We start from the raw sequence: 15503 nt of genomic DNA, 5'->3' as shown, positions 1-15503 counted from the left end.
CACACAGTCTTCTTCTCCAATTCCTTTTCTCCTCCTTCCCCCCGCCCTCTCCCAATCCACGTTAGCAACATAGTTGTTTTATTTTTTTTTTTTTTTTTTTTTGATAGACTTTAGGGTAATTATATTTTATTTTTTTTTTTTTCTCCTCCTTTTTTTTTTTTTTTTTTTTTTTCCAAATTTTCTTTAAAATGCCATTGAGCTCAAACTGCGCCGTGATTTTGTATGCTGGTCTCACCTACCATGTGATGTGGACTCTGGAACATACGATAAATCGGGTTGATATATACATAAAGGCACATACTAGGTAATTGTGTTTTTATTGAGACAAACAACTTTTGACCTTGCAGATCACTGCCTCTAGACACAAGAGTATAGCCAAAATCAATCACAAGAAGCAAGAATGGTGATTTTAAAGGTAATAACAGTGTGGCTGGCTATGATGAGACAAATAAATGGCACAGGCGAAGGATAAGTATGTAAAAGAAGCAAGAAATGGCAGAAGATGGTTACAACATAGTTACCTTCCAAAGGTTCCAAATGCGCTAGAATTCATGCTGAAGAAGCAAGGAGAAGGGCAAAAAGTGATTCTGGAAAACTTGCGGTCTATCTCCAACCGAAGGCTTGAAAAGGAAGATAAGTAACATGAAGTATAGGAACAAATATTGGAACAATGTGGTATCATAAATCCGATCAGATTTGGAAATTTAGTAAGCAAAGCCATAACCCGGGGTAGTGGCATGGTGTCGATCAGGTGAGCCATGGCTGTCCCGGCTTCGATGACTTTCACGGCTCAAGCTTCGGCCATGATGATCATCCAGGCGGTAGTCAGACTCTACCAGACGATCTGTGCTCCCCGTCCGGCCGTGTTGGGGCCGGGGAACATGCTGATCCCTAAAGGGTTCGTAGGGGCCGGTGAAATTGAACTTGCTCATCTCCGCATAGTCTTTTCGAGGCGGGTTGTCCATGAGGAGGGATTCTCGAGCGTCGAGAGGAGTAAGATCGTCCATGTCACGGTTCAGTTTTTCTAAGGACACGTCAGTTATCCGACGAAACGAGACGAGTTGCGTACGATGAGCTCCTAACTTACCAGCTTCTCTCTGCCGCTTGGCATGAGGGTTCTCACGGACACACATGATAATGGCGTTGACAGCAATGAGAATCGCCAGAATGCCGGTAAGGCCAGACTGCACTGCGATGAGGACGATACCAGTTACGGTCTTGGTCGTCTGCGAAAGACCAAGCTCCTCAACAAATACCAGGACACAAGCCACCGACAAGACACGGACGACCTGGATCGTTATGTTAATCCACTGGGAGGACTTGGCAACATATGGGCGATTCCACAGCAGGAGACCCAGCATAAGAGCTTCGACTATCAGCTGACCTGCAGACTGAACCAGTCCATGGCCATTCGCCCCGGCAATGACACACCCCTTGGCGAACATGTAGACAATGGCGGGGATGAAAAGCCACCAGTAGTCCTTCTTGTAACTGTCGTAGAAGAGGCTGTACTTGCGCCAGGTCTCTCTGTTCTCGTACAACGCCGAGGCATCACCTTCAGATCTTTTGTATTTTCGAGCCAGATGCATAATACGGAGTCCAAAAAACATTAGCACACCGGTGAAGACGGCAAGCGTGACGACGGCGAGCACCTTTGCAGCCCACGAGTCCCCGCTGGTCAGTTGATAGATGCAATACAGCACCCACATGCCGTACAGAATGAGGATCAAATTGGTAATTGTTCTAGCCAGAAGACCCCAATAATCTTTGCGGAAGTCTTTAAGCTTTTCAGGGAACGATCCGTACAGAGCCCATACTTCGAGGATGACTTTTAGGAGCAGGATACCCACAGCGATGGCGGCGACGACGATGGCAAAAATTAGCAGGACTGTCATGAATGTGTTCGCCTGGGGGATGGTGAGCTGCTCCGCGTAGGCCTCGATGCCAGAAACGGTTTTGTGGAAGGCACTCTCATCGCTGTCAGTCGAATTGCTCGACGTGGTGTTGCTATTGAAAGAACCTGACAGATCTCTGGTGGCCAGATCGACGGCGCCCACGATCAGATTCAATCCGCGCTTGACTTTCGAGGTTGTATTCGTCGAGGAACCGTCCGAGTACGTCAAAGTGGCATTGCGAAGAAACTCATAGCTATTTTGCGTGAGATTGCCACCGGTGGCTTCTCTGAAGTGGTCGATGGCCGTTTGCATGTCACTCCACGGAATCAAGCCGGTACTGAAGGCGAAGTTCTTGGTGAAGCTGCGATAGATGGTGGGATAGCTGACACTGAGCATGCCATTGGTAGCCATGCTATGAAACCAACCCATCACATCGCCGAAACTGGGACTGGACGAACTCGCTCCGGGGTGGCCAGCCGTGCCCAGGGCAGACAGTCCGCTCAAAGCTAGTGCAGCACCTGCCACGCCTACCGCGGCGTAGGTGACTCCCTGGACTTGCATGGTCTTGCCGTTGGACAGCCCGGATTGAATACAAGCAACATCCGTCCCATCGTCCTTGGACTTCAGTTCAATTTTGGCGAGTCCGTCCAAATCGGGAATCTCGAAAGCAATTGAAGGGATCTGGCTGGCGTACTCCTCCGGAATTTGCTGCGTTCCATGTGCTTGAAAAGAACCGGCGGGGACTGGCCATATCTATTAGTGGATACTGATAACCGATCTCCGCAGAAAAATGATACGTACCAGGACAGAGTTGCGCGACGTAATTATCGGAGCTGCAAGGGTTGAAATCCTTCGAATAAACTTGGTTGCCATATGCAGTCACAGTCAATGATGCAGTAACATTTTGTACTTTCTTGCTTGTCCCGTCAAGATTGAAAACGACTTCTCTCGTGGAGCGAGTGTAGGTTACTGATAGTTCGTTGACTTCAATGTCGGAGCCAGTTAAACAAGTTGATACGTCGTTAGTACTGATCGTGTCTGCTGCAAGAGTCCGAGCCATCAAGAAGCTCGCGATCAGGGGAAAGGAGAGGATCCGCATCTTGGAGATTTGATAGTCCTGAGTCTCCAGTCGTTCGATTGAACTAAAAGAACTTCAATGCGAGGTGGCTTCAATGCTTCGATACGGATTGTCTGTCGCAAGGGAAACGATAGATATAGGTATTAGTGCCGATCCGCGCGAGGCTGGCGATAGAAAAGTATGTATGTAAAGCTTTGCTAATGCTGAAACGATTGAGCTGCAACTGAGCTAGTTGGTCGAATCAGAGCGTACAACAGGGTCAACCTGTCTCCAACGGTAGAAAGAGGAAGAATGGTTTCTCTCAAAACCCAAAATGCTCTGCTGAATGGTGCTGGCAATGAATTTCACTGACAAATGAAGAGAGAGAGGTCACCAAGGAGCGACATGTAAGTTGGCGATGTCTTCTGAGGATTAGAAAGTCACCATGCCCCTCTCACAAGCAGTGAGTAGTCCCACACTCTACGCTTGGAATCACTCTTTCTCTCTTTGTTCCTCAAGGCCAGTTGGGAAAAACAAAGAGAGAAAAGTGGACTCCGTAAAGTCGAGAACGCGAGATGAAAGACTTGAGAGAGAGGGACAAGTCAATGGGTAATAGGAGATGCGAATAGTCAGGAGACACGGAGTAAAGAAAGGAAATTCAAAAGCGAGAGAGTGTGTGCGGTGCGTGTCAGGTTTGAGAGGAAGAGACTGCTGATTATTGTTTGTTGCTGAGCAATAATAATGAGACGACCGCCCTAAACAGGTTGGCCTGCAGAACAAAGGTCAAATAAGAACAGAGCTAGAAGAACCAAACAAAAAAAGAAAAAGTGAAGTGTCAAAGACAGGAGGACATAGAGAAATGGATAGTTAGATAGAGTGAGAGTGCAGAGTAAGCGGAATATGCAGCTTCATTGGCCATGCAGAGAGAAGAGGTTGGACTTGGACGGGAGGTAGTACAGTACAGGACTATGGGTTATTCCAGAATAATACTAGTAGGTAGTCTAATTATATTATTCTTTGCCAAAATTACCTACCCATACGATCCATAAGGATGGATGGAATGGATGTCTTTCCAACTCCCACTGAGGTACAGAGAACGGAGTAGTATCCCTCCATCCATTGGGCGTCTACGGCAAAGTATCAGTCTGGCCAGTTAGAGGTTATAATTAAGAGTACAGGTATCTGCTATCTATTGGCTTGGGTGGGATTTATTTGCTGCTGGAGGAATATATGGGCCTGTAAGATATCAGGAAGGTCATCGGCTGGTTCGAGGCTCTGACAACTTGCCCCTGAGTGTTTCATAGCCCGGTGTAATGCTGCTGCTCATTGGTTTAATATTCTCTTCAATGTGGATCGCATTTCTGAATGACGCCGCTTGGAGCTATTCTTTTTAGTCTAGACTCTTGTACTCCGTACGACTACATGACATTTCAGATGTGTGACTGTGCTATTTTAATCACAGGTTCAGTAAGGTAGGTACTGGGGGGATTTACAGAATAGATAGATAACCAATGGTACCCTGGCCTAAGGGACGGGATTTTCTTCTGGTACCTGGTAAGGTTAAACAGGTAACCATGGATTGTCATTAATCAGGTACTTCAGTTATTTAACCATCTGCTGTAACTCAAAAGGACAATGATGGTCCTACAACTCAAGAGTAAGGTTTATCCAAGGCAGGTATTATTATGTACTCATACTCGCAAGGAGTCAAGGTAATAGGTGTCTACTCCATACCTATTTCCACTGGGCTGAACCACCCCACTTCAAGTCCGCCACACGGCCACAGGCGACTAGGACGCAAGTACTACTCCGTAGCGCCACAGCTATGCAAATTCCCTCCCCGATACAGCAGTACAGGTAACAGAACAATAACCACCACCATTATTGGTACCTTACCTACTAGTACTTACCCCTGGCATCTACCTCTGTGGTGCACAGAATGTATGTACATCTGTTGCCTGTCGATTCTCAGGGCCTCAATTCGAGGTCGGCACAATGAAGATCACCTATTCTTCCGGATTGTCAGACAAAAACCAATGAGTCTACCAGAGGTATTTCCTCTCCTTTGATTATTCCTGCGTTCTGACACAATAATAACCTCTGGAATCCTAATAATCCCAAGTTGTCATTCCTCATTTCTTGGAACTCCAACCCAAATCGGGTAAGAATCTGCATAAACTATATAAACGCGAGGTAGCACGTGTACTCCGTAGTGATGGGCAGGTTCGTCAAGGAATCCAAACATATCTCAAAAAGGTCGAAATCGAACTTCTTCTACCTTTAAATTTGAGGTCTGGTGGTTGCAACCTGCAAACCAGGCGTGAAACGATCTATATATGAGCCGAATAGGTATCGAGTAGATACGCCGCTATGTATGGCCTCTCCAACGTCACGGGATTACCGAAATCGAGGTCAGAGAAATGGATTGCCTCTGGTGTTAATAAGAGTGGATAACCTATGACTCCTTTTTCAAGTCCTTTTAACTTTCATCCTGTATCTATAGAGAAGTTCGAACACTGGCATAACTCACGTTCCTTTCAGTTCAACTTTCTTCGCCTCCTTTTACAATTGACAATACCAGGTGCGTCGTCCACCTACTCAAATGACCTAGTCCAGGAGAGAGTTGCTTTGCTATGCGCACTGTGCCTATGAATCATTGCGTTGGTCTTCCAGTTGAGTAATGGTATTGACTGTGGTTGGCACGATGAGCCCAGCAACTCCTAAGGAACAATTCCTCGTGCTGGAACCACCAATCTTGTGATGTTAAACCATAGATAGTTTCTCATACAAAAGCGATTGATCTTCCTCCACCACTGGCTGTGCATAAGTAATATGCGAACATTGTTGCTGGTCCGTCACACCATTCGTTGGTGGTGAAATGGACCAAATAAATTCACCGTTTTGGACGGGGACCAGAGTAAGAACAAACCAAATTATTGAGCACCCCACTTCACCTAATTTGAGACTTGACGATTGATTGTCGACCCGCCTGAGTGGTCCTTGTGGCTGAAGCACAGGTAAATGCCTGTCTGCTTCAGAAAAAATGTGAATTTTCGACGGGTTGGTCACTTGGTACGGGGTAGCGAAATATTGTAAGTGAGCTTTGCCATTCTCATCAATCAGTTATCAACGGCTATCGCAGATTTGCAAGCCGAAGAATGCAACCCCGTCATCTCACCCATGGAAAGGATTGAAAGCATGACGCGAAATATGACCCCGTCTCGTGGCTATTGTAGTGGTCGAACCTGGACCACAGATAACACGAAGCACTTCCCGAGTAGAGTCCCCGAAATTCCCACACATTGTACAGAGAACGGGGAGTTAAGCGTTCCCACCAAAGGACAGCAATAACAAAGGAAATAATCACTTTCGTCCTGCCGATTTCTCTTGTCTCTCACGCATCGCAGCTCTTGCACTCCGGCTACCGCCCAGTTTAGGACCCCTTGGGACGTCGGGCTTCGCTGCGGTCTTCGTATTCTTCGTTCGGGTCACGCGGCGACGAGACTGAATGGCATCGAGGAACTCCCTCCGAAATTGCTCCGCAACCCTATCATCAGCCGCCTGATCGTCTGGCAGGGCTTCCTCTTCAGGTCCATCATAAACGTCCACTAAAGTGAATTGACACATTAGCAATGGGCCGACAACCCACACAGACTAGGAGTTCGAGTACATAAGACATACATTTGCTTTCACGCAGGACTTCTTCCACCAGCCTGTCTCTTTCGATATCCTCGCTGTTTCGCCGTTTCCGATTGCGCCACGGCCTGCCATCCTTCCCTGAAGCAGCGATGCTGGAAGTAGAGTCTTCGTGGGCTGGCGATGCACTACGATCATCTCCCACAAGTCTCCTCGTCGCAGCTTCTGTCCGAGCGATGTTCTGAAGTTTCGTTTCTTGCCCGAGATCAATCTCGTGCAGTTTACCCAGAGACGCTGGCTCGCGCTGCAAAGCCACCGTTGTCGAAAGACTGTCGGAGCTTGCTAGGCTAGTTGCAGAATCGTTTGAGCCAGCAGTATCGTCGGGCATCTGCTGTCTGTGTCGTTTAGCCATTTCGGTTTCTATATAAGCCATCCTTATCTTGTTAGTCTCTATCACAGACAGCACACTGTAGATAATATGTGGAATCGTACATATGCTTGTCAACATCCACTGTTTGGCCAGTGTACGCTGTAAACCGATCGCACATAGCTCGTATCTTCTCATTTTCAAGATCTTCAGCTGTTACTGTCGTCACCGCAGCTTGATTGCCTGTTTTATCTGTGCTTTGTCGAGAGGTGTTGGAGAATTCAATACCACCTTTCCGAGCTCGCTGCAGACGTCGTAGACGGGCGAGTTCTGTCGACGAAACCATGTCGTTTGACTGTGAAAGAGGTTGAGTTGAGGATGAATCATTATCATGAATGCTGTTTGCATTTGCGCTGTGAGCTTCTTGTGAATCTTCAGGCTCGAGCTCCCGGCGTCGCAAGAATTTCCTTTTCTTGATCGGCCGAAAAAGCGTTTCAGTATTCGGACTGATCTCTGTATCCATGCTGCCCAGGTAATAGTATGTGTAGTCGAGTATAGAACAGGAAGCGGTAGAGGATGGTTGACTTGGAAGATGGAAGAATGTCAAAATAGCTTGAGTTGGCCACCACGCGATGATGCAGCCAAAGAAGCTGGTGGTTGGTCTCCGCTGTTGGCGCCCGCACGCTGTTTAGGATTTCCGCCGCCGCCGCGCCGCAACAAGACGAATTGACAGTCCCATTTTACGTACCTGCACAACCTGTCGATCTTGAGCTGGAACTGTCTTACAAGGAAGGTCTGGCAATAATATTTGGTGGCTTGATCAGCTTTAGCAGCTTCACTTGTGAGCAAAGGAAGCAGGACGCAGTCCGCCTCAACTTCTAAGCAGGCTGTACCCCTTCGAATACCAAAATGAACCCTTCAATTCCACCTTCGACTGCCGAATACGGTGGAGGTATGTTGGACCTTATCGGCTATATCTGAAGCGTTGAATGCTGACTGCGTTATGCGTACAAGATGAGATATCGGCCATTGTTCTTGACCCAGGATTTTCAACAACGCGCGCAGGGTTTGCCGGTGAAGATACACCGAAATCAGTGATTCCGACATACTATGGAAAGTACACCTATGAAGCGCAAGAGAAACATATCTTTGGCGACGACATCTTCGTCACTCCCCGCCCCGGGTTCTCAATTCATAATCCGATGGGAAGGGACGGCGTTGTGGAGGACTGGGACATGGCGGAGAAAGTGTGGGAGTACTCTTTTACATCGCGATTGACCGGACCAAAGCCTGGGAATCCTTTTCAGAACGGCCTGAACGATGTCCCCAATGGCGAACTGCCTTCAGAAATGGAAGGGGTGGAAACTGAGGAGAAGCCTCTTGCGGACAGCCCCCTCCTCATGACTGAGTGCGGTTGGAATCCTACGAAAGCGCGCGAGAAGACCGTCGAAATCGCTATGGAAAAGTGGGGGACGCCAGCCTTCTACCTGGCCAGAAATGGTGTTCTTGCAGCGTAAGTTTTTATCATTTGATTCACTCATTCTCTTAGCTGATCATTGTGCTTACGGCTCCTAGCTTCGCTGCCGGTAAGGCTTCAGCTTTGGTCGTTGACATTGGCGCTTCCAACATTTCCGTGACTCCAGTCCACGATGGAATGATACTGAAGCGCGGTGTTCAACACTCTCCCCTCGGAGGCGACTACATTTCATCGCAACTCCGCGCTCTGTTCAAGACCAACTCACCACAACCGATCACTATCACACCCCACTATCTCATCGCCTCTAAAACAGCCGTCGAGGCTGGACAGCCCGCACAAGCGAAATACAAGACATTCCCATCTGACAAGGCGCCGGATGCGTCCTACCGCACCCTCATGGAAGAACGAACGCTGTCTGAGTTCAAGGAGTGTGTTGTCCAGGTGTGGCCTGGACCCAACAAACTCTCTGCTACCGGTCCGAACGGCGTCTCCAATGAGGAGGTTGCGAAGAGCAGTCCTGGAAGACCCTTTGAGTTCCCCGATGGCTATAATCAAGTGTTTGGGATCGACCGGTACAGGGTGGTGGAGTCGTTGTTTGACGCCAAAGCGGCCATTCCAGACCCTGAGTCGGCGTTCCCAGCACCAACTCAGGCGCAGACTGTGCCAGAACTTATCAAGGCTGCGCTGAACGGTGTTGATGTTGATGTCCGTCCCCACCTCCTAGCAAATGTCGTCGTCACAGGCGCATCGAGCTTGCTCTATGGCTTCACCGATCGCTTGAACCAGGAGCTTATGCAGAGTTTTCCTGGACCCAGAGTGAGGATCTCTGCGTCCGGGAACACGGCGGAGCGGAAGTTCGGTTCGTGGGTTGGAGGCAGCATCCTTGCCAGTCTGGGGACCTTCCATCAAATGTGGATTTCAAAGAAGGAATACGACGAGCATGGTCCGAACATTGTTGAGAAACGCTGCAAGTAGCTCACGCCATGAACCTCGTGCTGTTGAACCTGTAATTCGGCCTCATTTTTTCTGCTCTGCTCAACCTATGTGTATCAGGACGCTTCATCCTCGATCGTGTTGTAAGTCTGTTCGGTTTGTTCATTTCTACAGTGGCGTTTTATGTGCTATCAAACTACTATTGAAAGGCAGCTTCAGTCCCCCCCCCACCCTCGGCGCCCCCTCTTTTTTTCCCTCTCTGTCTTCTAAATAGGGCTTGGGCTTTTGGAATTTTTGAGCTATACGACGCAAAGGAAGAACGTATTGTGCCTCTGTCCTTTTTCGCCCTATGATTGTATGAGTAATTTTGTGTCTTTCAATTCAAAGTGTTGTCCGAATCTCAGACCGTATATGGATTGACGACTACTCGAACTAAGACATGTTGTTCCATAAACACAGCCAATTCGTAGCCGTGATTGATGACGTCTACCGCAAGTGTATATATGGCAATGTCTCGGTTTCTCGACCGCCGGCGCAGAGACAAGGCTGAATCTAATAAGACGCAACCCATTTGACTATTAGCAGTCTTACAACAGGCTTATCATGATGGAAGCCAGGCTCGCGCTTACTTCCGGATACGACGGGCTCCTGGAAGCGTTTCGGTGGTGACAGCAAGCCATTGGGCATCTCTGTGCCAGGCAGGGGCAAACCACTACTCATGGCAGGCAATGCGACCCCTGTACAGGTGCTTATCCTTCCTGTTCAGATTTCAGGAACCACGAGCTCCTTGTTTAATCTGCTGCACCGAGGAATTGGTGTGGGTCGGTATTCAAGTGCAGTTCAGTGCCTTGGAATCATTGATTTCAGTAATGATCAAGGCCAGCGAATCCCTAATCGAGTCCAAACAACCATTCCGGAACGTGCTGTACCTTCAATGTTCAACAGAACATATTGTGAGCAGTGTATCTCTCATCCGGACGCAGATGGAACACGGGGGAAGCTTTCAAGAATCTGCAAATATCAGCTTTACAGAGGAATAACACTGAACGGCGGTGGCTGTGCTCACCGTGGGTGGTGCCGGAAGGGCCGTTATTATTGATTGACCATCTCCGGCCGAATCTTCCCTCTTCTCATTGCCATAGTAGTGTTCTTCTTCCGATTCTTGAATCAGGCTTGTATGTACGGAGAGGACATGAATTCTAGGAGCAACGTTCCGTCTTGGCTTCAACGAATATGTGTTCAATATCTCAGTTCCTTCCTGCAGCCAGGCCATTTGTTGCTCTAAGTCCTTCTCAAAGAAGGTCGTCCGCGAGCCAGGAATATCAGAGATATCAGTAGCCCTTGCACGGAATACGCTCAATGGACCCTCTTTTTTCTTTTGGGAGACTGCACGAGAAACCTTCTTCTCTCTGTTTGCTGCGCTCTCCCAAGCCTCGACTACTCTGTCCGACTTGAAGAAGTGCAACAGCTGATTTTTCATGGTCTCCCGCCTGGCCAAGCGCCCAGACTCCGAAGGACGGTTTTGCTGAAGCGAGACTGTTGTATTCGTCGTGTCCTGGTCATTCTCTTTATTATTGTGCTTCAGGCTTTTATGTTGTTCCAGAAAAGTGCTTCGAGATTTGAGTGATCTAGAAGGAGCCGTGGCCGGTCGCTTGGTCGGCGTGCCTTCGATTTCTCCACTTGGGTTCTGCTTTGTCGCGAGTCCAGCCCTGGAAAATCTTTTACTGAGGCTTCTCTGTATTCTAGGGAAAAAGGTGGTAGAGCTCTGACTTTCAGTGGCACCGTGAACAGATTTGGCGCGGCCTCGGCTCTCGGATCCCGATGTAAACTCCTCGGAATTTTGGGCAGCTCGGAGGTTCGGAACGCTCTTCTGTGACATTCGGTGGCCTTGCGTCTGCCTGGATATGGGGCGCGGGTCGACTGCTCCCAAAATATCCGGGTCAGAAGGTAGTGGCTTCTCTGAAATAGAGGAGCGGGATGCGCGGATGGATAAAGCTCTTCCGAAGAAACGCTTCTTGGATGATCTGTGGTGGAAAACTCCGTTGGGATTCTGAAGCAGCGACATCTAGCACTAAAATCAACCATTCTGTCCCTACTGAGACGTTTGAGGAAATTGCATTGCTGGGTACTGACCACGTCTCTCCTGCTTGCAACCCCTACGCGGCGCTGCATCTCGGTGATGGCCAAACCGAGCTGTGCAAGAGCTGATTCAAGGGCCATCCCCTTTCGGCTAAGTTTAGACAGCGCCATGTTCCAGCCTTCTGTATTCGCCAGCATGGCGTTATGGACAGCGACCAAGTCACTGGGGAGGGGCCTATTTTCTTTCGCTGATTGTCCGATATAATGCCACAAAGCACCGATTGCTTCTCTTCCTTTCTGTATGTCTTTGAGGGAGTCTTTCACTGCCATTGTAAATCGATCAATTGCATGTTCGATCTTCTCATTGTATTCAATCATAGCGAGGCGAAAGTTGCGATCCTGCAACATTTCATCGAAAACATCCAAATTCTGGAGAGGCAGGCTGAGATACTGAATCCTTGTGCGGACGTCAACCTGGATGATGAAGTAGTCCTCGGTATTTCTCTCAATGAATCCGTCAAGCTCATCCACATGACGCTGGAGGATCTTCAAGACTTCTAGGTTGGATTTCGCCAATCCTTTGGCCAGCAAATGCACTCCAAATGAAATCTGAGAGATCAACTTCCAGAGAGGATGATACCTGTAACCAATTAGCTTGTTGGTCAATGGTAGGGACAGCGCCTTTGATCTGGTCATTTGGAACTTCACTTGCCTTTCGCCAGCTCGTTGGCGCCATTTTCTCCCACAAAGCCGTTCATACTCGGCATTTTCGAGCAACTCTTTTCTCCGAGATTGAGCGTCAAGAATGACAATCCATTGGTTTTCTTTTTTCTGGCTCGCCTCAAATATTGATTCTTCGAAAGGGCCTTGCAACTGAGGAATAGGGTGAACAGGCGATCTACTACTACATGGCTTCTTGTCGCTTGGTGCAGGTACGTTGCCCTGTTCGGCACCAGGGGTAGTTGCCTGTAGCTCTCGGTTTTCGGGCGCGGACGCCATCAATATTGAAGCGGAGGCTCTCACAAGCCACCTAAATTGGGATTAACAATGCGGGTGGATTCTGAGAGCCTTAAATTTTCTCTTTTCGTAGTCTTTGGTGATGGAGATACCATGTAAATCGTGCTCTCCCACTCAAATGCGCTAAAGAGTGCTGGCAGCGCAATGGGTTGCTTTTAGAGCGAGTGGTTCGGATCCATCAGGTATGGACGTGATGCACACTGATTTCCTCACCGAAATGCGCGATGGGTACAGAGATCACGCAAGAGAAGTCGAGGAGAGTGTGTTTTCAACTTGAAGCCATAGAAGAGGACAAGCAGAGCAAATGAAAATGCTCTGTGAAAAGGTCAATTGAATGAACTCACTGAAGTGAGTGAGTGACTATGGGCTTCGGATAGAATAAGTAGACTACCTCAGCGACAACAAATCAATCGTGTTATCAGCCAGGCTGACATACGTAATTTGAGGGCTGGTGGGACAAGGACAAATTAGAAGGATTAGGGATAATGACACAGGAGTGCTCGTGCGTAATAAGCTACTAGTGATCATGACAATGATAATAATATTAATAGTAATAATAGTTGATAACAACGCTCAATAAGACTCAAGAGTCCAGAATTTCATAGAGCGAAAGATACCTTGGGTCTGAGTTTCAACAACGTATTGATCTAAGTATCTATCTAGGCACTGCTGAGCTAGGGTCAAAGACCTGGCCCAGATTGCGGTAGAACTCAAAAGTAAAAAGTTTCAGATCCAGGGCTTTGAAGGGAGGAAATCAAACTCCATTATTCCATAGATAGATAGTAGTTGATGCTTGAAAGTCAGGGGCTAGCCATTCATATTTGACAATCTCAAGGGTTAATAACAATTAGTCTTGGGATACAGAATTAGCAAAGAGGACGGAGTACTCCAAGTCTCCATAGTACAATGATATAAATATAGATATCTACTTAAAATTCTCATTTTATATTAGACTGATTTAAAGTGGACTCGACTGGACAGAACTTCAGAACGACGCAGGAGAAAGATTGCTTGAGCTCGGGCTCAACATCCTCCAAAGAAATATCTAGATATATTGGATTTTCAAGCAGAATTGTGAGGCTCGCGGAGTGATACCAAGCGTCAAGGAATTAGTTTTTAGGCGGCGATAGATATCTTGACTTTGCAAAAGCATCTGTTTACGTCTGGAAATAATGTGTTTGGACTTAATAGACACTCTGCTTTCGCAGCCCTCCAGGAACATCAAGATGCCAGAGGCCGGCGCCCTCCAAAAATGCACTTGGATCTTGAGAAGCCCTAGCATCTCCCGTATGTGCTTGAGCCTTTGCATTGCCCTTCTGTAGGGGACTTTAGATAGTAGTAGTCGAGAAGTCATCGATATTTGGGGGTCAGGTCACCGCCAGTAATGACGATCGACAGCCCGCACTTCCGACAAGGCTCGTCTCCCAATGAGAGAGTACGAAAATGTCATTCGATCTCGATCAATGGTTCTCGTTCTGAAGAGCGGCACAAGTGTACAGAGAATACTGACTTTATCATACACAAATCCTGACACGCTCCCAAATTTCATGGTCACGTGCTAGTTTGGTCCTCCTCGGCGAGAAAGACCGGGTCCCAAAAGTTCGTTGGTAAGGACAGGTCAAGGAAGTCACCAAAAAGCACGTCAATATCTTCAAGAGCATCCTGCCGGCTTTCCTCGGCTCTCTGCGACTCTCTGGATGAATCCGTAGGTCCCTCTTGTGGCGCAACGGCTGCGGGAACATAACCAGAAACGCGAGGGCTATAATTGTCAGCCGCTAGCTGCGTGGTGGAAGCAGGGGTGAGTGCATTTGACGCAGACGGGATGCTTTCAGAGTCCATCGGCTGCCGAACGCCCTGTCCCTGGGATCGGTGCCATCTAGACTTCGCCCCATCAAGCTCACGCAAGGCCCTGCGTCCCAGACGCGCCATTGCCTCTGCAGAGTACCAGTAGATGCCCATACCCTCCAACAACGAACAGCACGCCTCTAAGCTGGCCTTTGCTCGGTTAAAGTGGGTAATCAGCCTACTTGATCGAAATTGCTGATAGGAGACGCTCATGGAAAGGGATAGTGCGTATGGAATGATGGGCAGAGGAGGCAAATCCTGGGCACATTCAGTTGCTATGATGGAGTGTATCCGGACCGCAGCGAGGCCTTGTCGGATACTGGAATTGGAGTTTTGGGGACGATCGTGCATTCGGGACCTGCACGAAAGAATGGCGACGGCATGATAATACACTTCAAGGAAGCCTTCGAGACGGTCAGCAGCAGACAATGGGAAGAGAAAATCCACCCCGAAGATCATGTAGCGTACCCAACATAGTAAAATCCAATTCCTCCCCGAAGTTGTCCCCCATGATCTCCTCAAAAGATGGAAAGTTGGTTTCCCAGCCGACGGTAGGATCCGCAGATGGCCTATAGAATGAGATCACGGTCGAGAGCAAATCCGAGATGGCAAACCACACGTCGAATGTAGACTTGGGATCAGAGGTCTTGACATTTGGTTTTCTCAGACCTATGTCCCGGTCGGCAAGGAGAACTGAACGGCCGCCTATGCTCGCGTGCATCTTATCCAGGGTCCAGAGACACCAGAAAAGTCGTGATAGAGAATCCCCCTGTACTCGATCAGGTCTATCGAGGTGCAGACCCGCAGTCTGAGCCTGGTGGATAGCCCGACAAAGATGCATAGATGCAGCCTCGGCGCCATCATAGCCTTCACAATGCAAAGACATCAGCGCTAATGTACGTATGCGGGCGATTCTGTCCGACTCGAGCCCGGCGTCCATCGCGACAACAAGTCCATTGTAAATCTCGGAACAAAACTGTCGAGACGTACTGCGAGGGCCATTAATGCTTGTACGAAGAAACGAGCTGGCAGCTTGGTCCTTGGCAGCCACAAGGCAAATTGCCCGCTCCAGAAACACGGACACACTTCCATCGGAGTGAGCACGAAGAAAGGATTCTTTATCAACAAGCGGAAGGATAGGATGAATTCTAGAGAAATAGATGGAAATCAATTGGTCCCGAGTCGAGGAAGGCAGAC

At 48.4% G+C, this 15503-nt stretch overlaps 5 protein-coding genes across 5 annotated transcripts; 1 reads left to right on the top strand and 4 right to left on the bottom strand.

Annotated features, from left to right (window-relative positions):
- Positions 1-704: 704 nt before the first annotated feature.
- CDV56_106686 (transient receptor potential ion channel family protein) lies at positions 705-2994 on the bottom strand (the record flags this gene model as incomplete). Its single annotated transcript, XM_026760305.1, has 3 exons — positions 705-1024; positions 1088-2638; positions 2697-2994. 3 exons carry the CDS (start codon positions 2992-2994, stop codon positions 705-707), a joined length of 2169 nt encoding a protein of 722 aa, XP_026612543.1.
- A 3321-nt stretch (positions 2995-6315) lies between these two features.
- On the bottom strand, positions 6316-7301 carry CDV56_106412 (telomere length and silencing 1 family protein; the record flags this gene model as incomplete). Its single annotated transcript, XM_026760031.1, has 3 exons — positions 6316-6560; positions 6634-6983; positions 7081-7301. The coding sequence occupies 3 exons, from the start codon at positions 7299-7301 to the stop codon at positions 6316-6318; spliced, it is 816 nt and encodes a 271-aa protein (XP_026612542.1).
- Positions 7302-7864: 563 nt separating this feature from the next.
- On the top strand, positions 7865-9407 carry ARP4 (actin family protein; the record flags this gene model as incomplete). Its single annotated transcript, XM_026759901.1, has 3 exons — positions 7865-7907; positions 7970-8468; positions 8531-9407. The coding sequence occupies 3 exons, from the start codon at positions 7865-7867 to the stop codon at positions 9405-9407; spliced, it is 1419 nt and encodes a 472-aa protein (XP_026612541.1).
- Positions 9408-10334: 927 nt separating this feature from the next.
- CDV56_106090 (uncharacterized protein) lies at positions 10335-12443 on the bottom strand (the record flags this gene model as incomplete). Its single annotated transcript, XM_026759709.1, has 3 exons — positions 10335-10376; positions 10432-11430; positions 11499-12443. 3 exons carry the CDS (start codon positions 12441-12443, stop codon positions 10335-10337), a joined length of 1986 nt encoding a protein of 661 aa, XP_026612540.1.
- Positions 12444-14012: 1569 nt separating this feature from the next.
- On the bottom strand, positions 14013-15246 carry CDV56_105900 (transcription factor domain-containing protein; the record flags this gene model as incomplete). Its single annotated transcript, XM_026759519.1, has 2 exons — positions 14013-14710; positions 14775-15246. 2 exons carry the CDS (start codon positions 15244-15246, stop codon positions 14013-14015), a joined length of 1170 nt encoding a protein of 389 aa, XP_026612539.1.
- Between the last annotated feature and the right edge of the window lie 257 nt (positions 15247-15503).

This window comes from Aspergillus thermomutatus (assembly GCF_002237265.1).
Source record: "Aspergillus thermomutatus strain HMR AF 39 chromosome Unknown NODE_168, whole genome shotgun sequence".
Classification (NCBI taxonomy): domain Eukaryota; kingdom Fungi; phylum Ascomycota; class Eurotiomycetes; order Eurotiales; family Aspergillaceae; genus Aspergillus; species Aspergillus thermomutatus.
This window is presented reverse-complemented; position numbering and strand designations above follow the sequence as displayed.